This window comes from Nuphar pumila, chromosome 10 (genome assembly GCF_984573655.1).
Source record: "Nuphar pumila chromosome 10, dmNupPumi1.hap1.1, whole genome shotgun sequence".
Classification (NCBI taxonomy): domain Eukaryota; kingdom Viridiplantae; phylum Streptophyta; class Magnoliopsida; order Nymphaeales; family Nymphaeaceae; genus Nuphar; species Nuphar pumila.
The window spans coordinates 78,689,107-78,715,806 of NC_143258.1; the positions used below are offsets into that span (position 1 = coordinate 78,689,107).

Below are 26,700 nucleotides of genomic sequence, written 5' to 3' on the forward strand. Positions count from 1 at the left end.
CAAGTTCGAACCTAGCCGGCGCTGCTGGTTGTGCATCCCTAATTGCTCCATACACACGCTGACACGCATGACAGAGTTATGTGGGATTTATTCCTAAAAAAGAAAAGGCTCACAAGTGGGATAAGAACAGCGCGCTTGAGAGTTAACGTACAAAAATGTAAACTCACATTGTTGACAATAATTCGGGACCCTGCCACGTCGGCTTGCCATAAATGGCCAAAAGGCAGGACTTCCAGAGCGTCCGAGTCGTCGCTGTCACGCCGTTACGCAGATTCAATCAGCAACTTAATTCATTGGCTTAAGAGACGCCCGTGACCCGGTTGGGCAACTCGATCAAGTTGCCGCCGGCCCTGCTGCTTCAACCTTCAGGCTTCAGTGGGAGACTTGATTTTGTACATACTCACAGATACGCGCAACACATTGAAAATATCGTGCATTTTATGGTGATGTTCTAAACAGACACATCCTTGAAAATGGTAAGATATTTCCAAAATATTGTAAGAAAGTTAAAGTTTCCAATAAAAAAAAGAAACTAGCACAAGAATTTTATGAGGTTCGGCAACTAAAGGTGCCTACCTCCTGGTAAGAGCATGCTCACTCTTTATCTTTTTTCTTTCTCAATTCTTTACAAGAGCCATAGAGATCGTATTTATCAATTTTCCCAGGACCTTGATTACAATTTCATAAATTTTGCCTTTCTATTTTGTTATATCTAAAATCTTGGTTCACGCTAGAATCGTGGTTTTCTTCAACAGTTTCCTTATTTTTCTCAACCATTGATTTGTATAGTCTTGCATTCGTAACAGCTCATTCCCTTATCATTTGATCATGATTTGAGCATTCACAGGCTGGACCAACTTCTGGACTCTTTCCTTAACATCCCCTCTCAAGTGCATGGGGGTAAACAACCACATGCAACTTGGATTTGAGATAGAAAAACTTGTCTTTGGCTAATGACTTGGTGAAGGTATCAACAACTTGATCCTTTGAAGATATATGTTGTATTTGAAATTGCTAATGCAAGTTTTTCTCAAACAAACAACAAGTCAATCTCCATATGTTTAGTTCGGATGAGAGGCTAAGCAAGTGGCACTAATATTGTCACACCAAATTGTTGGAATATGTGAAGTAGTCACATTGATTTCTTGCATCAAATATTTCATCCATAATACTTCAGTTGCAACATTTGCCAAGGCTCTATACTCAGCTTCAGTGCTAGATCTGGACACCACATCCCGTTTTCTGGAGCTCCATGACACTAGAGTTTTTTTAAAGAAAAATTGCATACCCTCCTGTGGAACGCCTGTCTACTGAGCAACCAGCCCAATCTGCATATGTAAATAGAGAGAGAGAGAGAGAGAGAGAGAGAGAGAGATCACGTGTGACATGTATAAGTAATTCTTCATGGATAGTGGCTTTTAGGTATCTCACTATGCGCTTAACGACAACCCAATGATTTTCTGTTGGAGCATGCATAAACTGGCACACCCTATTTACGGCAAAGCTGATATCTGGACAAGATAGGGTGACGTAATGAAGTGCCCCCACAATGCTTCGATATAGAGTAGCATCATTTAATTTGCTTCCTATCGTCTCCATTCTAGTTGTGGCTATGGGTGTGGAAACTGGGCATATACCTTCCATATTAACCTCGAGAAGGATATCCATTACATATTTTTGTTGAGTTAAGATCTTATTTTATGTTTCTTTAGCTTCAATTTTCAGGAAATAGTGTAATTTTCTTAGATCTTTGACTGCAAAATTTTGACTGAGACAGGATATGAGTTTTATAATTTCTGCATCATTGTTCCCTGTCACAATAATATCATCGACATACACTAGAACAAACAATTCTATTCAATCAGTATTGAGAATAAATAGAGATGTAGCAGTTTTGGCTATTTTGAAGTCATTTTTCTACATATATGAACTTAGTTTGGAGTACCATGCCCTAGGAGCTTGTTTAAGTCCGTAAAGAGCTTTATGTAGTTTACAGATATACCCAGGTTTGGATGAATCTTTGAACTTAGGTGGTTGATGCATATACACTTATTCTTCTAACTCCCCATGAAGAAATGCATTTTGGACATCTAGTTGTCGTATATGCCATTTTCTACTAACAACAATGATAAGGATAATTCGTATTGTTGTAGGCTTTACCACCAGACTAAAGGTTTCAAAATAATCTAGTCATTCCTGTTGGTTGTAACTCTTAGCCACTAAGCGAGCCTTGTATCTCTTTATAGATCCATTTGCCCTTTTTTATTTAAAAAATCCATTTGCAACCTATTATGCTTATAGCATGATGGGCAGGAACTAATGTCCGTGTTTTGTTCCTTTTGAGAGCATCAAATTCAATTTGCATGGCTGATCTCCATCTATCATCTTGAATGGCTTCCTTGACATTCATGGGTTCATTTTCAGATTGAACTTGAGAAAGTAAAGCAAAAAGTGGAGGATATTTACTTGATGTGAACGCCTTGGGCTTCAGGTTGCCAGTTTGAGACCTAGTTACCATATGGTGTGTGTGATTAATAGATGTCTGTTGGACCGGTCCCGTATTGATCTAAGGTTGTACCCCTTGGTCTGATTGAGCTTGCTTATTGAGTTGAGTTTCATTGTTACTTTTGGCACCCAAGGGACCAATCTGCTCAACGATGGTCAAGGGAGCATCATCACTTGTGTGAGGCATGTTCACTTCATCCTGCGTCTCTCTAGGTTTGTCCATACGAAAATTTGAAACACTAATAACCTGCACTTTATCATTACTTTCACCTTTGCGTGGCAAAATTGCTGACTTTTCTTGAAGATGAAGAAAAGAAAGCTTGCTTTCATCAAATTTTATATGTCTAGATATAAAACTTTGTGATCTTACATTCTTAAACATAAATACCCTTGACGATTTTGAGCATAGCCAATGAATGTGCATATATCACTTTTGAAATCTAATTTACTTTTTCTATAGGGCTCTAGACATGGAAAACAAGCACTTCCATACACCTTGAGAAATTTATAATCAGTTTTTCGATTGAATAGCACTTCCATTAGAGATTTGTATTTCAAAATCTTGGTTGGAAGACGGTTAATGAGATAGACTGCTGAATGAAAAACTTGAGCCCAAAAATTTTTTAGTATACCGGCATGGGCCATCATACTCAAACCAGTTTCAACTATGTGTCTATGACGTCATTCAGATAACCCATTTTGTTGAGGGGTATGAGGACATGATATTCTTTGTCCGATATCATATTTTTTTAATATTTCTAACTATGCTTTAAATTCTCCACCCAATTAGAATGAAAATACTTTATTTTTTAGCCAACAACATTTTTTACATGAGCCTTGAATGGAGTAAAAACAGTTAACACATCAGACTTATGCTTCATGCAATATAACCAGGTGTACTTAGAAAAACCATCAATAAAAATGACAGTACCTGAAACCACTACTAGGTACTGCGGCAGGTCCCCAAACATCAGAAAAAATCACCTCTAAGGGTTCAATATACAACAACAATAACTACGCCTTCATCCCAAAACAATTGGGGTCGGCGATATGAACCAAAAAAGAAAATCGTTCTGGGTCTTCCACATGAATCCTTCTCCTCCAATCATTTATATCCAATGCCATGTCCTCGGTGAGGTTCAAAGCATTCATATCCTTTCCTATCATCTCCATTCATGTCTTCCTAGGCCTACCCCGACTTCTTTTAACTAATATATTTTCTCATTTCTCCATCCTTCTAACTGGAGCATCATTAGGCCTTCGCCGAATATGTCCAAACCACCGTAAACAATTCTCTCTCATCTTATTTTCAATGGGTGCAACGCCTACCTTCTTACGTATCTCCTCGTTCTGAATCTTATCTTTTATTGTATTTCCATACATCCATCTAAGCATACGCATCTCAGCTACACTCATTTTTTTAATATGGTGTCTCTTGGCAGCCCAACATTCTGTACCATATAGTAAAGCGGGCCTAATAGTCATCCTATAAAGCTTTCCCTTCAATTGCAATGACATTCTACGATCGCACAACACTCCAGTTGCATTTTTCCATTTCATTCACCCAACCTTTATCCTATGATTTACATCTCCATCAATTTCTCTATACTTTTGAATGATAGATCCTAAATATTTGAAACAATCATCCACCGGTATTTCTTGCTCACCAAGTTTCACTACACTCCCATCACTACTTCGTTGCTTACTAAACCGACATTCCATATATTTTGTCTTACTCTTACTCAACTTAAAACCTCTTGCTTCCAATGTCTGTCTCCATAATTCTAACTTAGCATTAACCCCAGCTCTAGACTCATCAATCAAAACAATATCATCAGTAAACAACATACACCACAACACATTTTCTTGAATTGATCTCGTAAGCTCATCCATCACTATAGCAAATAGGAAAGGGCTTAAAGCAAATCCTTGATGTAACCCAACCGTTATAGGAAAATTGGTTGTCACCCCTCCACAAGTGCGAACATTGGTTACTACTCCTTCATATATATCTTTAATTATACTAATGTACTTGAGAGAAACACCTTTCTTCATCATTGTCCACTAGAGAATGTCCCTAGGTACTCTATCGTATGCCTTCTTCAAATCAATAAAACCATATGCAAATCTTTGTTCCTCTCTCTATATCTCTTAATAAGTTGTCTAAGAAGATGTGTAGCTTCCATAATTGATCTTCCAGGCATAAAACCAAATTGATTCTCCAATATCATGACAACCTTCCCCAACCTAGACTCAATCACCCTCTCTCAAAGTTTCATAGTATGACTCATGAGTTTTATACCATGATAGTTTGTGCAATCTTGTATATCACCCTTATTCTTATATAAAGACACCAAAGTACTCTTCCTCCACTCATTAGACATCTTATTTTTCCGCCAAATCTTATTAAAAAGATTTGTCAACCATTATAAACCTTTCTCTCCCAAGCATTTTCAAAGTCTCGATAGGTATACCATCTGGGCCAACTGCCCTTCTTGATTTCATTTTCTTCAAAGCCTCTGCAATTTCATTCTTTGGAATCTTGCACATGAAGTCACGATTCATCTCATGAAAAGAAATGGAGAAGTCTTCAAGATCCTGAGCATGACTTCCATTAAATAGCTTATCAAAATAATCTTTCCATCTCCCCTTAATCTCCTCATCTTTGACTAAAACCCATTGTGTTTCATCTTTGATACATCTAACCATACCCAGATCCCTTGATTTCCAATCTCTCATCTTTGCATGCCTATAAATATCTTTCTCGCCCTCTTTGGTATCTAACTTGTCATAAACCTCCTTATATACCTTATCCCTCACGTTTCAAACTACTTTTTTAGCTTCCTTCTTTGTTATCATATACTTCTCCAAATTCTCATTATCACGACTCTTACTTAGATTTCTATAACACTCTCTTTTAACCTTAATAGCTAATTTGACATCCTCGTTCCACTATGATGTATCCTTACCTAGCGGTGCACCGCCTTTAGACTCACCCAAAACCTCCTTCGCCACCTTTCACATGCAACCCGCTATCTTATTCCACATTGATTCTGCATCCTCCTCGAGACACCAATTAGCTTCCTTAGCTACCTGTTCTACAAACATTCCTTGTTTAGCTCCTTTCAGTGCCCACCACTTAATCCTAGGATCTATCCTATGCCTATCCCTTTTGTGACATTTTCTAATTTTAAGATCTAAAATTAAGACTCTATGTTGTGTAGCTACACTTTCTCTCGATATAACCTTACAATCGATGCAACAACCCATATCTCTCTTGCTGAGTAGGAAAAAATCTATCTAACTCTTATTAACTCCACTTTTAAATGTTACTAGGTGAGACTCACTCTTCCTAAACCACGTGTTGGCTAAGATCAAATCGTAGAACAAACCAAAATCTAAAATCCTTTCTCCACTTTCATTTATTTCTCCTATACCATAGCCTCCATAAATACTCTCAAATCTATCCCTACTAATGCCTACATGTCCATTAAGGTTTCCGCAAATGAAAAACTTTTCTCCATAAGATATCCCTTGTACTACTCCATCTAAATCTTCCCAAAATTGATGCTTAATGGAATCATCTAAACTTACTTGAGGTGCATAAACACTAATAATATTAATAATATCCGTACCTAATACTAATTTAATAAGTAAAATCCTATCACCCTTCCTACGGACCTCAACTACATTATCTATAAACTCACGACTCATAACAATCCATACTCCATTCCTATTCCTATTTATTCTTGTATACCAAATCTTATATCCCCAAGGCTCTATCACTTTTGCTTTTTCACCTACCCATTTAGTCTCTTGTAGATATAAAATATCAATCTTTCTCCTACACATAACATCTACTAACTCTACCAACTTACCAGTTAAAGACCATATGTTTCAAGTGGCTAACCTAATTTTATGGTCTTGGACTAATTTCTTTACCCCCACCCGTCCAACAAAGTGAGGGAATCCTTGTCTATTTGACACCACACCCGGGCGCCAGTGTGACGCGTTGCTTCTGGGCGACGACCTAGCAACCCTTGCTCATTTATCACTGCCTCCGGGCCTATAGAGTACAGTGTGTCGCTCAGTAGGGTACACCCCAACGAAATTCTCAAATTGGTTCATATTCATAGAGTATGACTAAGTTTTTATGTTGGCTGTCACTGGCCTACCGCAACCCTCCTCCTTTATCCTAGCTTGGGACCAGCAATGTATAACTAAATAGTTATACACAAGCAGAGTTCAGTATAAGAATTAATTTTATTCTGGAAAGGGAGTTTATGTGACTTTTCCTTTTGACACGCTTCACATATAAACTGATCATAACAGTTATCATATGACACATTGATAGAATTTAAAACTGACTCCACGACCTTAAAAGTTAGATGTCCAAGCCTCTGATGCCACTTGAGGGTCGACCCACAAATGGCACTTTTAGCTTCTTTATTTTGTTGGGGCAGATTGATTTGATAAAGGCCTCTATTACTTTCACTATGCTGAGTGATCCTCCCTGTGCCCTGTTCCTTAATGCAACAAGCAGTTGGAGTGAACTCAAAAATCACATTGTTGTCTCTTACAAATTTATGAATAGGAAGTAAATTTCTTACTATGCTAGGAACATGCACAATATTATTGAGTTTAAAATTACTGAGCACACAAGAAGAACCAACATGCTTAATGGACAAACCTGAGCCATCACCAATCTTAACTTCATATTTTTCATGATAAGAAGAATAGAGAGACAAGTTATTTATATCATTCGAGATATAATGGCTCACTCCAGAATCAGGGTACCATGTTTCCTTATCCTCTCTAACAGAATTACAAGACTGAGCAACCGTATAGGTGTGAGGACTTGCATTTTTATTCTCTTTGGGCAATAAGTTGGTGTACCGGTAACACATTTTTGCTGAATGTCAAACTTTTTCACAAATCTGACATATCAGTTTGGCGCCACTATTTTGAGTTGTGCCCTTCTTCCAATTCTTCTTATTTTTGGACTTGTAGTTTTGATTTGATCAGTCATCATTTTGATGATATTGTCCATAATTTCTTGAACTATTTGATTTGGTGACAACATTAGCATTGACTATCATAGAGTCATCTTGATCATCACTTTCACTAAAGTGGGCTTCTTGAATCAATAACATACTGTGAAGTTCATTGAGAGAACACAGGTCTGGACGAGTTTCAATGGAGGTTCTAAAAGCCATATACTTAGATGAAAGGCCCTTTAGGATTTGCATAATGATGTCATCATCAGTCACTGATTTTGAGACAATAGCTAACTGGTGAGCCAAAGTTTTGGCTCGTTGGATGTACTTATCAATAGACATATTTCCCTTTCGCAAGTCCTGAAATTTGGACTTGAGTTGCATAACTCGGGAATGGGAGTGGGCTGCATATGACTGTTTTAGAGGCTGCCATATTTTATATGACATTTTTAGGCCAACGATTTGGCTATGCACATTCTCAGTAAGAGAAGACAAAATCTAGCTAAGTAAAAGCTGATCACATCGAAGCCACTTTCTATATTCAAGATTAATCTCATTCAAATCTGGTTTAAACTTAGTAGGGTCTGGGTTGCTCCCGTCTACCATCCCCATTAAATCATAGGTGATGATGATGGGAGTGAACTGTAACTCTCATAGCAGGTAGTTTTCCGCCATTCAGTTTAATCGACAAGAAATGCTTAAGGTTGTTTGGTGACTGCAACAGGGTTTGAGAAAGATGTGTACCAGATAGAGAAGATTGGGACGAGGTAGATGATGACGTGCCTTGAGATGCCATTGTAGCTGAGCTCTGATACCATGTAAGAAAGTTAAAGTCTCCAATGAAAAAGAAACTGTCCCACAAATTTTACGAGGTTCGACAACTAAAGGTGCCTACGTCCTCGAAAGAGCTTGCTCACTCTTTCTCTTTTTTCTTTTTCAATTCTTTACAAGAGCCATGAAGGTCGTATTTATCAATTTTCCCACAACTTTGATTACAATTCCATACATTTTTCCTTTCTAATTTGTTATATCTAAAATCCTGGTTCACGCTAGAATTGTGGTCTTCTTCAACAATTTCCTTATTTTTCTCAACCACTGATTTGGCTAGTCTTGCATTCATAACAACTTTTTGCCTTATCATTTGACTGTGATTTGAGCTTTCACACGCTAGACCAGCTGGACTCTTTTCTTAAACAAATACCACTTATTCTTAAAAATATCATCACTTCTCATTGTAACGAGAAGCTCAGACAGTGACTGCATGCATGAGCATCCTATAAACTGAAACTCTATGACTTACCCGTTCATCTAAAGAAGCTTACAAAGACCCCAAAAAAAATTCAACCTTGATGCAGCTCGTCTTTTACCTATGCTCTTTATGTTTCATGAGCTCATAACAAAATTTACATGTGACCTGGTCTTAGCCACAAGGGAAAAGGTCACCTCGGAATTCTTGTAACTATGTAGTGTCCTTTCTCCAAGTCATATCGAGTCTTCACTTGTGTTTTATGCCATTTTGATACATAAAATGCAAAAATAATTTTGACAAAGAATATTACAATAAATGTGAAGAAGGAATGAAAATTCTTGCCAACATTCTCAATCGGGGTTCCAAGTCCACATTCACCTTTTATAGGTGTTTGATGTATGAATGCTCCGAGTGTCCAGTCAAGAGGTACACCACCAGCCTGATTTGTGAACCCAATCCTATGCAGAAACATCATACATATTAGTCTTCCATTCAAAAGGGCATAATAACAAAATATGGGACAGATGTATGCAACATAAAATGAGGATGAGAAGTGCTTCATTGCTACTTGAGCCAAGAGCCTCAACAAACTGTTTCAAGAGGAACAAATTCACACCTCTATCATCCATGGGAATTCCAACCTTCAACTCTGACAATGATGCTCATGGGAAAATCCCAAAATACTATGAAAACGGTGGATGTATAATCGCATAGAAGAAATTGAGAGCTAAGATCAACTAAAGAAGAAGAAATCAGAAGAGAGAACCAGCCATTAACTAAAAAACCAAAAAAACAAAAAAACAAAAAGAACCTTGAAAGTAAAGAAGGGTGGAAAAATATTTGCCTTGAAACTCAAGAATGAAAATGGAACTTATTTTGCAAGGCAGATTCATGCATTTTCCTGAGCAATAAATAGGAAGTACTGTTAGAAATCTCAGAACCTCTGTCTAGTAAACAAGACTTATATTTCCCGAGTGTGCACAATTTTTTTTCCAAGCATATGCTCATCTTTATAGCATAAAAAATTCATTGACACAAATAGTCCATGGGCGAAAATGAGTTATTTGGATCCTGGGGGATTGATAGGATGAACTGCTAGTTTTTGTATACGAGATATCCATCCTAGTCACTATGAACGCATTTGCTCAATTGACATGTCTGAAGGAATCAATGTTGGACTTATTGGGTCCTTAGCTATTCATGCAAGGGTTGGTGATTGGGGGTCTATAGAGACCCCATTTTATGAAATATCTGAGAGATCAAGGAGTTTCAAGAAAGTAAACAATGTTAAATAAAAAGCTTGGGGAACACTACTTACCAGAAGAGGTCATTGTTAATCTGAATGATGCTTTGATGGAGGTGGATTGTCGACGTTCTCCTCAGCCAATCGATGCCCTCAATAAGTTTAGGTCATCAAGTCGAGAAGTGAGTAGGACCCTTGAACCTCATAGAGAATGAGAAACTGATATCACACATGTAGCTCTTAACAAGCTCCCACGATGGCCTACATATAGTGGGAGATCGGTGGAAGGTTCTCATAATGGGTGGTTATCATGCATGGACAGTTATGAAATCTCTTCACATTTTTATAACTCTTTCGTAACAAGAAAAAAACCCCAAAACTGAAAAGCCACTATCACATTGTCCCTTGATGTGCTTGTGTCAATATGGGTCACAACTAGGTTAGATCCGGTCTAAAAAATCTATCATTCTCCCACTTGACCCATTAACACGAAAAAATACATTATCGATGTTCTTTACTGCTATCTTGATTCGAGTTCCATATAGTTTACATGCAATACTGAATCACAAGAAAGAATCATATGAGTCATGGGGATAAGAATCTCTATATAAGATGTCGTATTTTTATGTGCGATAATATCATTCATTTTAAGTATTTAGCATGTTAAGAGTACCTTTATGAATAGGTTGGTCTCGAAACCATTCATTTTTGTCCTTTTAATATTATTGTTCTGTTATTCTCTATTCACAAATGAGAGATACTTTACACAAAATTCAACAATGTATAAAACATAAAAAATCAATTTAGTTTAAAAAATGTGATCACATAAAACTATAATGTATTGTTATAGATCACAAGAAGTCAAATAAACTTATTTTTATTACATGTTGAAAATATAATCTTGGTGCTAGTCCATCCCTAATAAATATTCAAAATCTTCTGTGTCATTTATAGATAAACTTTTTGTTTCACTTCTTATTTTAGCATCTTCACTATTTTTTGATAATTTAAATAATGCATCTCTTATGTATGGTGTTTGTTATACTATTGCTTTAATACTTTCAACCTGACTTTTTCATCATATTTTAGACAATGGTTTAAGAGTTAGAAATGGAAGAGTATCATTTAAAATTTCCATCATGTTATAGAAGAAAAAAATAAGCAAAAAATATATTATATAATTTCAGAAAAAAATATAGCTTTAGGACAAGAATTATCCATATCACTAAGTGTTAAGTTAAGATTGTGACAACCATAGGGTGTGTAAAATGTCCTAGGATTTAAATCTAGTATTCTTTTTTGTACACCTTGATGTTTTCCCTTCGTATTAGATCCATTATCATAACTTTGTCCTCTTACATTTTTAATATAAAGTCCAAGACCGTTTATTGCATTTATTATTTCATTAAAAAGACCTTGTCCACATGTGTCATCAACATCTATAAAATCTAAAAAGAACTCTTCTATTTGTATTGGAATAGTGAAAACATCAACACATCTTAAAACAAGTGTCATTTGTTCTTGATGACTCGCATCGTGTGTGCAATCAACTATTATTGAAAAATAATTTGCTTCTTTAATTTTTAAAATAATAATATTTTTACACTATTAACAAACAATAATATTAATTCATTTTGTATGTTATGTTCAAGATAATGATATTGTATTTTATTATTTTTAATATGCCTTATATATTTTTTCATTATTGCTATCATTTCAATTAACTTAAAAAATAGCATTATTTTCTTTATGTATCTTCTCATTACGCCCACAAAATGCTAGCTTATTTTTGCAAGTCTTAACAACGGCATCAATCCTTACCAAAACTTTTTCCTAATGTTCTTTTTCTCTATTATTTTTTTCTTGAATACTTTTGTCAATTATCTTTTTTTCTAATACTCTTTTATCTAACTCAATCTAAGCATTCATGTTAGTAATATATTCACTTGATGTCTCATAACTTTTTAATATTCTACTAAGGTTCTTCTAATCTTTAACTTCCTTCATTAGCTAATTGAATTTTATTAGGTTTCAATGTGAATAACTTACAACAAAAAACAAAACAGATTATCAACATCTTTCAAATAAATTAACTATTTTCTATCATGTTTTTCTTCATTTGATAATTCTCGTTAATAATGGAACATAGAAAAATTTTTAGAGTCTTTATTAAGAGATTTTTTTTAATTTTTTTTTAATTGAGCCTCTTTCAAGTAATAAATCTCATAATTTTATATCTATTGTTGGCCACTGTCCTGGGTCATAAATATTGATAGAATCATGAGCAATTATTTGTAGTTCCCCTTTTAAATGTTCTTGAAGTTTCTCATTTACCTTTTCATATTCTTCCTTTATATTTTCATGATTTTTTTCAGTATTATTCTTGGTTCTTCTAAATTATTGATAATTTTCTCACTTTCTTTCATTTCAACATCAAATCTATATTTCCCGATACTCGAAACTCCTTGTATCCTAGTCTTTGAAGCTTGAGGTATGATCTAGACCACACGTTCGAATCAAAGAATTGATCGGAGAAGAGTGATGCCCAAGAGACGTGAAGAGACCAAATCTATGGTTTTTGATACTCGAAACTCCTTTTATCCTAGTTTTTGAAGCTTGAGGTACGATCCAGACCACACGTTCAAATCAAAGAACTGGTCGGAGAAGAGTGAAGCCCAAGAGACGTGAAGACACCAAACCTATGGTTCCCGATACTCGAAACTCCTTGTATCCTAGTCTTTGAATCTTGAGGTACGATCAAGGCCACACAATCGAATCAAAGAACTGATCAGAGAAGAGTGAAGCTCAAGAGCCATAATGTAGACAATCACTTTGTACACCTCTTTGGAATCGGCATGGACACTTGACTTTTTTTTATATTTACACTAATAAACTGCCCTCAAAATCATAGACTTAGCCGCGCTGCTTGCATTACTTACGATCACTGTCCTGACAGCGTAAAACTTAGTGAGCTTGCTTTTCGCCCACAAAGAATCGTAAAGCTTCAACTTGCTCAAGGGTGATAAACCTAGACGGCTGCCTAAAGACCTAGGCTCCATCCCAAACCCCCTTTGGGGCTCATGGCCACTTGACCTGGCATGAATATATATTTGACCATCGAAATTAAACATATTAAAGTTTACAATTTCGTGCTCTTCAACTAGGGGTGGCAATTTTTGACACGACCCGCCAACCCGCTTCTTAGCCGGGTTCGGGTTTGGCTTAAACGGGTTCGTGTCGTAAACAGGTCGACCCACCTAACCTGTTTATTAAACGGGTCGGGTTCGTGTTAGGGGTATGCCAACTGGCCAACCCGTTTAATAAACGGGTTAGGCGGGTCGGGTCAACCCGTTTACCCAAACCCGACCCACCAATCCGCCCGCACCGCCTGCCAACCTGTAAACTTTTCAATGTAAAACCCTAAACCCGACCCGCCAACCCGTTTACCCAACCCGGCCCATTTATTAAACAGGTTAACCATGTCGTGTCGGGTTACCCGTTTAATAAATGGGTCGGGTTCATGTTTGCCACAGCCGACCCGTTTAATTAACGGGTCGGGTTCGTGTTGAGGTATGCTGACCCGCCAACCCGCCGACCTTACCCGCCAACCCGACCCGATTGCCACCCCTATCTTCAACTACCCACCCTCTCACTCATAGTCAACTATTAAGGGCCGAGTGGATCACGCCTCCTTTGCCCTGATATCATTGAAACCCTTCTAATTCCCAACCATGGCGATTCATCCAAGGAGGCCCCGAGGTTACCGATTTCTGTAGGTAAGTTCCCTTCTCCGTGCAAGATTGCAACATACCATGATTGTCACGATTGCCCTTTTTCTTTAACTGTCCGATTCTTGATCTGGAACCAATCTTCTGTTTGTTTCTCAAATACCCATATGAAGGAAGGTGAGGAAGAGCGTCCCGGGATCGTTCTCTTGATTTTGTGAATGACACATTTAACATTCAGAGATGTCCATATCACAGTAGACGAGGGATAGTATCCTGAAGGTCGATAGATAAATGGCTTCATATAATTTGGGCGTCTGTTTCTTTAGGTGTTGAATTTTCAGTTTCTGTATGACCATTCAAGATTCTTAAAGATCCACATCATAGAAAAAGGAGGAAGAGTTTCTTTTCAATTTCTGAATGCACCATTCATGTAGTGGAAAACCCATATCACAGAACATGATGGAAATTTTCCCATGGGCCAAATTTCGATAGCCTCAATGTTCCAGACAGAGCTACATCTCAGAATATGAAGAACAGTATCTTGTAGATTGGTATTCTGTAGTTTTGTGAATGATCAGTTTAGGGCTCTGAGAGACCCACATTGGAGAACATGGAGAAAAGCATCCTGGAAGCAATGGGCCTTGAGATTATTGGTGTAATGGCTCCGGTTTCTATTTGCATGTTTCTTGTGGTTCTTCTAGTGTACACCATTGTTCCACAAAGTAATGAATCTCCAATCAGCACTGCAGCTACCCTAGTTTACTTGGAGAAACCCACAGATTCGAATGCACAGAAATTTGAAGGTGCACTTTTGAATGCTGTGGTTTTTGTGGTACTGATAGCAGCGGTCACCTTCCTGTTGGTTTTGCTCTATTACTACCGATGCACTAATTTTCTTAAGAACTACATGCGATTCTCGACATTTGTGATTCTTGCTTCTATGGGGGGCTCCATTTTCTTAGCGATAATTCAGCATTTCTCCATTCCCATTGATGTAATAACGTCTTCTATATTTCTTTACAACTTCTGTGTCGTTGGTGTGCTCTCAGTCTTTTCTAGTGGCATCCCAATCTTCATCCGCCAGGTTTACATGGTCATCTTGGGGATTACTGTGGCTGCTTGGTTTACCAAGCTTCCTGAGTGGACTACTTGGGTGATTTTAATTGCACTGGCAGTGTATGACTTGGTTGCTGTTTTGGCACCTGGTGGCCCTCTGAAGCTTCTGGTTGAACTTGCTTCAAGTAGGGATGAAGAGCTTCCAGCCTTGGTCTATGAGGCACGACCTACAGTTTCACGGCGTGAAGATTCTGCTCCGAATCTTTTGGTTGCTGGTGTTGCAGCTTCAGTGCCAGTGAGAGAGGAGAATCCAAGGCCACAACTTCAATCTGCAGTTGAACTTCAGCCTGCAAGAAGCCCTACAGGGTTTTCAGGTTCTTTAGAAAGTGCTGAAGATCAGAGGTGTTTGTCTGAGGATCTTAATTCGAATAATGCAGATATTGAGCATGGAAATAGGCGACACACTGAAGATGTCCTTACTGGAATACCCAGCACAGAGTTTGAGAGGCTTGATGAAGAGACATCACCTTTGGTTAGTCATACTAGTATGGATGAGGAGAATGAGCGATCCCAGATGGAAGATGACATGACTGAAAGTTCAACGCCCCAAGGCATTAAATTGGGACTTGGGGATTTTGTTTTCTATAGTGTTCTTGTGGGCAGAGCTGCTATGTATGACCTGATGACTGTGTATGCTTGCTATATTGCAATCATATGTGGACTTGGATGCACACTAATTCTGCTATCCATCTGTCATCATGCTCTGCCAGCGCTTCCTATCTCTATCACGTTGGGGGTCATATTCTATTTCCTGACTCGTTTATTGATGGAACCATTCATAGTTGGTACTTCAACCAAGTTGATGATGTTCTGATTTTTTTTTTCCTTTTGAATATTAGAATAGTAGAATTCCATGAAGCAATAGCATGAAGGCCTTTCTGGCTTGAGCTCATCACTTTCTAGTAGGCTATCCTGCCTTACCTTATGTAAACACTCCGAAATGTGAGAGGATTCAATAGTTAAATGAAAATCTATTACCACATTGATAAAAATTTTGATCTTTTCAGTCATGAAGCTTATTAAGATGCTTACTTTTTTCATTTATCAGCACAAACATCTGTTGTTGTTTATTATCTGATTTTATGATGGGAGGTCATTGTTTTGACAACAAATTATCCATTTGATTGCAATTGTTTATTCAGTTATGCGGGCATTAATGCCTCTCGGATTAGCATTGGCGTATCTCATTACCAAGCTATTGCAATATCATTCCTGCAATTTCTTTCAAGTTCTTGAAATAGGAAGTATATCTTGATCTTTTCTATAAAGCTCGGTCATGCAAATTTCCCTATAAATTATCAGTTGTTAATTAGTGGTCAACACTTTTGCCTCATATCTGGGTCTTTTTCTTTTGTCTTCTTTGCTTGGAATGAGCATATCTACCTTAGGTAATGATTTCTCCCCTATTGAATACATTCAATTGCTTGTTAGATGCATCAAATTTTATTTGAGCTACTTTAATATATTCTTAATTTTCATTTTATCCAAGTGCTAACTTACTGTCAAAATTTTGAATTGATTCACCTAGGTGATGCGCTTCAATATGCCACTGACTGCTTAAGAACTTGCAGAAGCTGTGTTTCTGCAAAATCCCACTTGTTGGAGTTTTTATTTGCAAATTTGCGCACATCCCTCCCTTTATAAAATTGCATCTAATGTTTCATCTATGTCACAAACTGCAGTACCCTTCGAGACTGCAGCTCATCTTATATAAATCTTGCATCCAAGTAGATCTCTATGGTAATTAGCAGATAAAATGCTTTGAGCATCCTTGTTGCTGGATGTCTAACTTTCATCTTTTAAACGTTTCCAACACGGAAGAGGAAGTTAGACTTTACTCTCTTAGAGAAATACTGGTTAAGAGAGCTTGGCTGTTTGTGATGCTTGTTGCTATAAATATGATATCTAGGGAGAGCTGAGCTTTATATTCTTCAATCCCCATTGTTTATTAAGTTCATTTTGTGAGCATTTTCTTTTTTCATTAATACCAATCATGTTAAGGGACCTTTTAGTTTTAGGTTTCTCAAGGTGAAGTTGAATTGTTTTAGGGTTCTCAATGGGAAGACAAAAATATATCTACTAGGTTTCTGTCATAAGAACACGGCATAAAGGACATGGGACATTATTTTTGTTTATTTTTTTATTATGACTAGTATATAATGTCATACAACCTGTTGGTAAGTTGGAGTATCTCTGTGACAGCTGGGTTTCCAGATAATAATGTGATGCAGTCTTGCATATTGTAAGCATTTCCCTTATCTAGGAGTGTTTAAGAGCTCCAGTGAAACTTTGTTGAGAAATCCATTTGGTTGATGAAGATAACATAAATGCCACTTTGTTCAGTTGCAGTCTCTTGACCGGTGTTAGTTCTGTATTATGTATTTATGTTTAGTTTTGGATCATGTACTTATTTCTAACAGAGTGACTGGTTTAGTTATGAGTAGTCATGCTTTGCATTTCCCTTAGTTGTTAATATGATATTTAAATGGTTGAATATTGCATCTTTAATTGTGCGAATATTGGTTTCAAAATCCCGTATCTGCTTATAGAAATATACATAAGGATAATTTTAAGTGTAAGATGGAATTGACACACATTTTCATAATCGGCGTGCAGTTTTATTCGTGAGGCTAATTCTTCTAGGAAGCTTCTGTATTTCTTTTCCGTCACATATGGTTCTTCAAATAAGCCCATAGATTAATACCCACTACAAAGTCAAGATACCATTAACTAGCTCCTATGTAACATGAGTACTTCCAGAAAGGTGTCTTACCCATGCTGATACCAGTACTGCATGGATATGAGTTAAGCCAGTTTTGGATACGACCCTATATATGCTTTGCCTGTATTATGTTGGATCGTTTCATCCATTCATCATGGTTGTTTTCATTCATTCTTGTATTGCATTTGATACACACACACACATACCTATGGACATACATATATGCCGATATACAGTAACTTAAAAAAAATATATAATGTATATAATAGCCATACCCTTGCACCCATACTTTTAGAAATTTACATGTCATAACCCACACCCGTACTTATGTGATATTCCAGCGCTCTTTGGGGGTCATGGAATCTGTGATCACCCGGTGTTTGATGTATCTTTCTCTAACATTCACTAAATTTTGGATATCAAATGGAAAACAGAAGTGATTGACCATAGATAGATCGTTGTTTCCTGCTTCCAGGTGTTGGAAATTCTTTGGTTTTGAGTGTGAAGTTCATCATAGCGTTGACTGTATGAAAGAGATTCTATGTTGTTTTTCTTTCCGATGGCTGCTGTATTTGTGACGAAATCCAGGATTCTTTTCATTTTGTTAAATTGGCAAACCCTTAGGCTCGAGTAATCCGTTGTAAGAGGCAGGTGTCAACTGCAGCATAATGGATACATTTTGACAGTTCTTCATGAGGTTTTCAAGGACTGAGGAGCATCTGTTTCTCTTTTCATGGTGGAACCAAGCAATTAGAGATCTTTGCCTGGGAGTGGAGAATTTCTGCATAGTCTTATAGTGGAGAAGCTCTGAATATAATTTAGAGAATTCAGGCACTGACGAAGAGGCGCGTCAGTGGTATCTGTTTCTTGTTGCTCTTATGAGTATGCTTTGCATCGTTTCATGATTTGAGGTTTTTTCGTGTCGGAAACAAAGGTTTCATTCCTTTCATCTGTGCCATTTGCCTCCCTCTTTCCTCACCGTTTTCGCGTCATTGGAGTTTGGTTTTGCTTCTTATGGCTTATGGGGTCGGGGGGCGGCATCTGTCTGTGAATAGCTTTTTGAGCCTGGTCTCTCTCTCATATGTTTACTGGAGTGTGAACTTGGTATTTCTGATGGTTTTTTGAGAATCTGACCCTGCAAATGTATGAGAGAGAAGATGTTTAAAGATGTAAATGGTTAGGATTCAGGTCAGATGTCTGACTAAATCCAGTTAGTTGGATTAGAAAGCTATAATGGGATCCAACTTTACTATCAAGTTTTGCATTAGAAACAAAAAAAAAATTCAAATCCAAATACATGTAAATGTCTGATTTTAAAACAAGTGGGATCTGAATTCTGTTTTGGCTAATCTGCATCCGACTCTGAATCCAAATATGAATCTAATTATGCTAGATTCAATCCAGACTCGACTCGGTAATGCATTGATCCAGCCCGAGTCTGACCTGTTCACATCCCTAGTAGTGTTAAGGATGGAGTTTGCCAGAGACATCCTCTTGTGAATGGTGTTGAAATTTGGTGTTGGGATTGCCAACTTCATTCTCAATGCAGTGTTTTGGCAAGGCTACTGCTCCCGATCAGTCAGAGAGCATGAGAGCACTGGGGAAACTGCAACTCACCTCAGATTTAAGGCTCCCAAATGAAACCATGCATAAACTGGTTTGGTTCTCCTTAGAATTTGAGTCGGATTTAGATACTCAACTGCTATATACCGAAATTTCAGCCCAATTATCACTAAGACATGATTTTGCTTTCGCAATCAGGCCAATAGATTAATGTTCAATTGGTTATGGGTGTAACTGGGTTAGGTACACTAGATCCAACTCGATGTCTTGAACCGGTTGTACCCGATCTGACCCAGTTTTAGTAGACCATTGGGTTGGGGTTGTGTCCAAAATGTAAATCTGTAATGAAAACGAGCTGTGCCTTGAATATTATAAATAAAGACCTGAACCCGTTTGGATCTGATCTGTATTTTTTACCCGACTTAAATAGTTCTACTTAATGTAAAACCTAACCGACCCCAACCTGATCATATACCCGAACCAGTTTTATTCTTGAACCAGCCTGAACCTGAATATGCTTCGTACCCAAGCTGACCCGAACCTGAATCAACTATGCACCCAAACCCATTTTACATGTGAACCAACATAAACTGAGCCCGTTGAAACCTGACCCACCATTAAAACTTGAACCAGTTTTTTAATATGATATTTAATTGATGTCCTTTTATTTCAACTTGAAATGATTGGCTGATATTGAGATATTCTTTTTATATTTAGATTTTGACACTATTTAGAATGGTGAATAAACTTCTCATTTGTTAGTGTATAATCTTCTTAATGAATAGTTGATTTTATTAATTTACATATTTTTTGAAAAATACCAATCATATCAAAACCCGAGTTGAAACCCTAACCTCATAACCAATAACCAATAACCAATAACCAATATGAATCTACAATTTTCAGCCAACCTGAATCAAAATCTGTCATGTCTGGGTCTAATTCTTAGACCCGATTAAAAAATAAGTCCATTAAAGACCCGATCCGTGACATACCTGAACCTGTTAATCTACATAGGTCCATAATTCCAGGCATACTCGAACCTGGACTTGAATTGGGTTGATTTTGGGTCTAGCTTTTAGACCTGATTCAAAATCAGGTCCAAATGACCCGACCCGATTACGCCCCTATATCCAGCCCAATTTGAACGTGGCAGTCAAGATTTCTCGAAAAAACTTTAGTTTTTCAAAGATCTCAATCTTCTTCCTGTCATCCTGCCCTGTGTAACAAATGTACACTCTATAAAATTATAAATATCGTTATTTTATCGAAATGGTTTTAGAATCCGATATATTCCGAAAATTGCGATTTTCTCAGAATATCTCATATTCAGAAACGGTCGGTCGGCTGAATGTCGCGCTGAAGAAGGGAGTTTGTTTTTTTTCTTTTATATATACTGATTTGTTCTATATTTTCCCTGTAAAAAAACAAAATTCGCGGAGATTTTCCGGCAAGCCAGGTCTGTGGGTGACATCTTTCTCCTGGCTCGAGTCGGTCTCTCTCCCAACGAAGGTTCCCTTAAAACCCTAGGAAATCCCGTATATGTGTTAGTTGTTACCCTCCCTCGAATGGGGAATCGCGATTTCTCGTTTTCCCTTCCAAGAAGAAGGATTCCGCCCTTCCCCTTCTCAGCAATCAGCATCTTCTTCGATGTCGGATTTGCCGGACGAGCTGTGGTGCAGGATTCTGGAGGTTGGGGTTCGGGATCGCGGATTGACGTGCAAAGATCTCTGCTGCCTGTCGATATCGTGCCGGCGACTCGACCGACTGTCGAAGGAGAAATCCCTCTGGTCGGTCCTGCTCCACAGGGAATTCCCCTCTCTGCTCAACCCGTCTTCGCCATCGAAGGACGCCTTCAGGCTCAAGTTAAGCTCCTACTCCCTATTCTTTACTTCTGTTGCTTTTTCCTTCCGGATTTCTGCAAGGACATTGCAACACGCAGTCGCATATGTTTTTTTGTTTCCCTTTCTGAATAGGGATTTTGGGTAACTTTACTTTTGCTATAGATTGATGCGAGACTTTTGTGATGTTTGCGACTTGAGTTCTCATTAAGATATCAGGAGACATTTTTGCTAGAAAATCACGTTTTTTCGGCAGTATTGGGAGAAAATTTGGAAATATAGTAAACTTTACTCTTGTTGCCAAGAATTGTTGCAACTAGCTATCACAAACACCTGCCCCCTAAATTTCTTGCTAGATTATTGCAGGAGATTCGGCGACTTTATTTTTGCTATAGTTTGATGTGAAGTTCGTGACGTTGGCAACTTGAATTAAAGATATATGTTTCCTGCACCTAATTGCATTGAAATGGTATCACCAGCTTGAAATAATGGAAGTTTGTTGTTGAAAATATCGTATTTTTGTTTTTTTTTGCCGGTGGTATCTTGTTTGTTATCTTAGAGAGTGAATTTGGAATCAGGTATGAAAGACATAAATCTCAGAAGCTTGCTGCGCATAGAAGAGCAGTCCTCAATGTTGAGAGCCGCATTGATTCTGGTTTGAGGGATATGAAGGATGTGAACAATCAACTGATGGCAGAGATGGAGAAGTTGGAGATGGCACTCAAAGAATTGAAGAATTTGAAGAGGGCAAGGTACTTCTTCAAGGTTTCCACTTCCCTTCATATTGTATTAGTTTTGCATGTCAAGCGGGGATCGTGAAATTGAAATTTGAAGAATTCTCTATAACACTTTTTCTGCTCACTGCCATAGTTCAGTGGAAATGGAATTTTCGATTTCTGTATAGCCTTAAAAGAGGTTGGGATGGGGAGCTAGCTAGAGGGTTCAGATTCCAAGAATCAAAATGTTTTGAATTAGGATCTACATCGGCCAAATGAGTTTACTATTTGAAGCTTGTTTTGCCTATTCAAGTGGCTGCAAGACAATGTGAACTTGACTTTTAGGTTTTATTTTGGATATCTGGGGCCCCTTAATAATTCTTATTTCTGAAATCACATGTGCCATTCGGCAAATGAATTTGCTAGGTAAGGAATATGGTCTGTGGATTCTGCTGCATTAAATTCTACAAGTAAATCTTCTGGTTTTCCAATTCCTGTATTGTGCATCCATAATCCACATATTTTTGGCATGAGTTGACATAATAATATTCCAAATCCTTCGAATATGGAAATATAGGTGAACTGATATATATCCCTCATTTTTTTTCAGTTGGCCAGCAGAGTTCTTTCTATTGTCAACTTGTTATAATGATTTTTCATGCATGGTTTATAAGTTCCACAAGTGTGCTAGTCTTGTGGCCGTCATGATCCTAATTATGAGTGGCCCCATCTTTTTTGAAACTTATAGTTGTATTTTTTAATATGGATGAACTAGGAGAGCTTTTTCTGGTAACATTCTACATGTTATTGAAAATATAGATTTTGGGTGTTGCCTTGCCACAATATGTATTTCATCCCATCCTACTGTGTGTGTGTGTGTGTGCAAGCGTCTGTTTGGGAGAAAAAGAAGATTTTTTTTCCAGCTTGTAGGATGAAAAATGCTCCACAGTTTATTAAATATTAACAAAATTATATATGTTCCTCTTTTTAGCCAAGCTTCAGTGGCCTTGAACGTGTGGCAACAAGAAATTGTACGTTCTAGGCAGAAGCAGATAGTCGAGCAGAACCCTGTACCTTTGGACTCTCGTATCCATGCTCTAGAGATGGAGATAAAAGTATGCAAGCAACAGATAGGAAGGTTTTCTAAGCGTCTTGTAAGTGTTCCCTTTTTCACAAAATGCAGATGCAATATTAAAACAAGCTAGTCTCTTCATGGATGGTGGTGTTCTGTTTTCAGGAAGATTTAAAGCAAAAACTAGATGCATCGAAGGAATATTTGGCATCCCTTAAATATCACCCATTGCGCAGTACTCAATCAGTAAATGATATTGGTGGTGGCAAAGGTAAGCAGAAAAAGGTGAAGCTGCAGAAACAAAGCAGTGATGGCAAAGTTATCAGTCAGGAGGCAATATGGTGATCATATAGTTAAACAGAAAGGTGAAGCCACAGAAAGAATGCAAGGATTGACCCTGATCTTATTTGCTGCAGTGAGTCGAGTACAGTGGTGGTTCATTCATGCAGCAACTACCTGACCATGGTGAACATGCAACTGTTGAGAACATCAGGCGTGGGCCACATTTCAACATTTGCTTTGTAATATAGGCAGCGAGTTGACGATTCAAGTTTTCAGCTACTACCTGAGAATGCTGAACTTACAAATGCAATGCTGTTTTGTTTGCTGCTGCTTGATACATCTCGAAGCGAAGTTCATGCCCTCATAACTTCTGGGTCAGCAGGTGCATAGTAGCTGTTGTATCTGCCGAGGCTTAAGCTGGACCTGGTCATCAAAAGAGGAAAATATCAAGCAGGTGCATCTTGAAAGCATCTCTCAAGGGAAATATCTGTTGCTTGTTTCTATATTGGTATGATAGCAATTGTATCAGCTAGGCCCTTAGGCTGGCCCTGGTCAAAAAAGAAGAAACGAACGAGCAGGTGCACCTTGAGAACATCAATCAAGGACAACATTCGTTGATTCTCTCAAGCTACTCTAAATTTTGCATCTTTTTATGATGCTAAATTTCATGATTTTTTTTTGCTGCATGCCTAACAGTTTGATCTGGTCCTGTTCATTTTTTTTACCGTTTACAAATGTTTGAGCATGTTGTGTTGATTCCTTCCAATTTTTAGCAGTTATTTCTATTGAAGCTGGATAGCAGTTTGAGTATTAATTTTTAGCTTTGACCAAATGAATATATTCTCCTGGGACTTCTGCAGGTGCAGGTATGACATCTGATATCATGTTGTCTTTGGTTGCCGTAATGAATTATTTGATAAGCATATTATCAAAGAATGATCACGTTTCTTCTTCTTTTTTTTTGCTGAGAAGAGATCACGTTTCATGTGTTGGCTGTTATTTCTAAAACAAGAGATATGAGAGGGATAAGCATTCAATGGGAAACAACAAACTTTTCATCTGAGACTTGTTCGGATTTCATTGTGATAATTGAATTTATTGGCCCCAACTCAAACTACATGTATGCGCAAGCCATGATTCCTAAAAGTAAGAGCATCCAACAAATGTCTGCATGAAAAAAAAAGTTTTTGCTCAGATAAACCACCATGGTAACACTTCTCTTCGTGTTCATTTTACCTCTTGGAATTGGAGACATGTCTCTCCTCTTTTCTCAATGTAGTGTATCCCGGGCACATTGTCATGATGTTTGCTTGACAGATGTAGAGACTGACCATGGGTATTTTTCACTCAGCTATCGGTTGATATTTCTATTTAATACTTTTAACGTGCAATGCCTAAGTTCTGTTTCGAGTTTATTCCTGTGGTCCTGCTTTTCAGTGAAAGCCTAATGTTTATTCTTGAACTAGATATTTTATGTACATTCGTTAATAGTTTTATAGCTTCCTATAGTATTTGAATGCTCTCTCTCTCTCTCTCTCGTATTGATGTGTGCATTATGAAGGCTGACTAAAATGAGCAAAATCTTGAAGTAAAATACCAGTCGATATGCACAGAAAAGTTTACTTGCTTTTGTTATTTGTTTGCCGAAGAATTTGACTCTCAGGGCTATATCCCTTAGCTTGCCTATCAGAAAGAGTGTAAGAAATTTGGGGTCATAGTAGAATAATGCACACAGCTGAGGCTTTTTTAATCAGAATGTAGACATCTTCATCTGATCAAAATAATGTCCAGTAACCAATGGGGGCTCAACATGGTTGGTAGGAGGTGTCCGTTTCCTTGGGGCTATCCCGTGATTGAACCTAAGATCTTGGTAAAGAACCTAAGATCTTAAGTAAACAAATCATTATCCTTTCTTTGTCATAATGCAAAGTTTCTTTTGTTATTAAAGTTTTTCAGCTCAAACTTAATATTATATGATATACTTGTGAATGTGAGGTTTGTGTCAAGGATCATCCTAGGTCAGATGTGATATTGTTGTGACTAGGAAACAGACATAATTACAATAAAAAATCAGTAAAAAAAAGAGACCAGAGAATTTTACAATAAAATTGCATACATTTATAAAGAGTGCCTAGAATTTTTATTAATATAATAAATCATCAATACAGGAGAAAATAAATAAAGTCATAAATGAAAACAACTACACCTATCATTCGACCTATCAAGAGGATCAATGCGTGCAACCCAAAATTTTATCTCACTCACCAATAAGAAGCCATCATATTTTGACAGTTCTCTCAAAATTCAAGAGAATCCTGAAGCATCGAAGAACCACCTCAAAAGAACAAAACCATAATCTTTCAAAACAAAAAAGAGATACCTTATCTTTTCTCAAGTCAAAATGTACCTCTCCCTCTTCTTCAAAATAGATCTCATCTATTTATAATTTTCAAAGCAGTCTTTATCTATCAAAGAACCTCACATTGTTCTTATTTTTCATCTCATATGTGATTCCAAATTAGAGTACAAAACAAACTTCTTTATATGGCAAGGTGTGTCTTTATATGGCAAGGTGAGTCTTAGTTCAATAAGAACTCATTCAAGCTATAATCAGCATTTGATGTTGATAAAAAACCAGTCTTTTTTTTTTCTGGAATCGGTCAAAGATATTGAAAAATAGATTGCTCTTGTAACTCAGAATGAACATTTTTCGGTGGAGAAAATAAATAGCGATTTATTCCTATGGAGCACCCAGGAGCAAGAAGATTCAACCGACCCGCAATATGTTGTGTGACCCGCAATATGTTGTGTGTGGTCCAAGAAAATTACAGATCTTCTTCCTCAATTTCATTTATATTGAATCTTACTATCAGTCTTAGTATCAGAATAGCAAGCCCTCTATCTTTTCATCTCTTGCAGTTGAGCTTGGGGCGAGTTTTGTTTTTCTTGAAAGGGATGACTTCGTAATGGCATAGCACAAACCTTTATGCTGCCCCGTGGGTGTTGGGTCCCATTTTTTCAAGGTGGCTCGTGGGTGAAAGAAGTTCACCAAAGTTAGGGTGGATATATGCGAGATTCAAGCGTTTATTAGGCCATTTATTTAAGGGGACAAAGGCAAGCACGCACGTAGACAAAAGTAAAAGCAATGAACAGGTCATGCTCAAGTTGGGAATCTTTGTTGATGATGGTGCGTGACACATACAAAAACTGTCCAGTTTGATGGAAATTTGGTTACGCCGCCTAACTTTTTGGCCATCGTAACAAGTTTCACTTTTCATCTGATCTGATTAACCATAGTTTAGCCTTTTGGTTGTTGGAGCCACCTGACGATTAACCCTTTTAATCACACGGTCCGTCCTCCAAGGTCATGATCCCCGGGTATACCAAGCTTAATGTGTTTGTATCTTGCACTTTTCATGAATAAATCTTTATTGTGTAGATGGCTAAAGAATTTGTGAACAGGCACTAGATTTTTCAGTGATGCGTTGACTCTGAGTAAAGGTCTTTGCGTGCAGCTAGGGATGTCAACAGTTTGGATTTTATCCAAGATTTGACTGGATTCAAGTCCGTTTAGTCGGATTTAGCTTTCTATTTTTGCTACCAAATCCCATGGATTTAAGGGACATTAGAATCTGATTACACGTAAAAGAACTGGAGTCATTTCGA

The 26,700-nt window shown here is 37.5% G+C and overlaps 1 protein-coding gene and 1 pseudogene across 3 annotated transcripts; both read left to right on the forward strand.

Moving 5' to 3' along the window:
* The first annotated feature begins 13,686 nt into the window (after positions 1-13,686).
* Positions 13,687-15,830, forward strand: LOC149826956 (presenilin-like protein At1g08700 pseudogene; annotated as a pseudogene). Its single transcript, XR_016435127.1, has 2 exons — positions 13,687-13,770; positions 13,896-15,830. The product of XR_016435127.1 is annotated as a presenilin-like protein At1g08700 pseudogene (transcript).
* Positions 15,831-20,563: 4,733 nt separating this feature from the next.
* LOC149826957 (F-box protein SKIP24-like) lies at positions 20,564-23,776 on the forward strand. Of its 2 annotated transcripts, XM_090020182.1 has the most exons (5): positions 20,564-20,988; positions 21,543-21,716; positions 22,672-22,834; positions 22,918-23,023; positions 23,169-23,776. In XM_090020182.1, the coding sequence occupies exons 1-5, from the start codon at positions 20,774-20,776 to the stop codon at positions 23,210-23,212; spliced, it is 702 nt and encodes a 233-aa protein (XP_089876308.1). In that variant the 5' UTR covers positions 20,564-20,773; the 3' UTR covers positions 23,213-23,776. The 2 variants fall into 2 exon arrangements, with proteins under 2 accessions (XP_089876308.1, XP_089876307.1); XM_090020181.1 differs by having other exon boundaries at positions 22,918-23,776.
* Positions 23,777-26,700: the final 2,924 nt, after the last annotated feature.

Coding starts and splice junctions, on each gene's coding strand:
- LOC149826957 (XM_090020181.1), top strand. CDS start 20,774: ATGTCGGATTTGCCGGACGAGCTGTGGTGCAGGATTCTGGAGGTTGGG. Junction 21,717..22,671: donor AAGAATTTGAAGAGGGCAAG/GTACTTCTTCAA, acceptor TCCTCTTTTTAG/CCAAGCTTCAGTGGCCTTGA. Junction 22,835..22,917: donor GAAGGTTTTCTAAGCGTCTT/GTAAGTGTTCCC, acceptor TTCTGTTTTCAG/GAAGATTTAAAGCAAAAACT.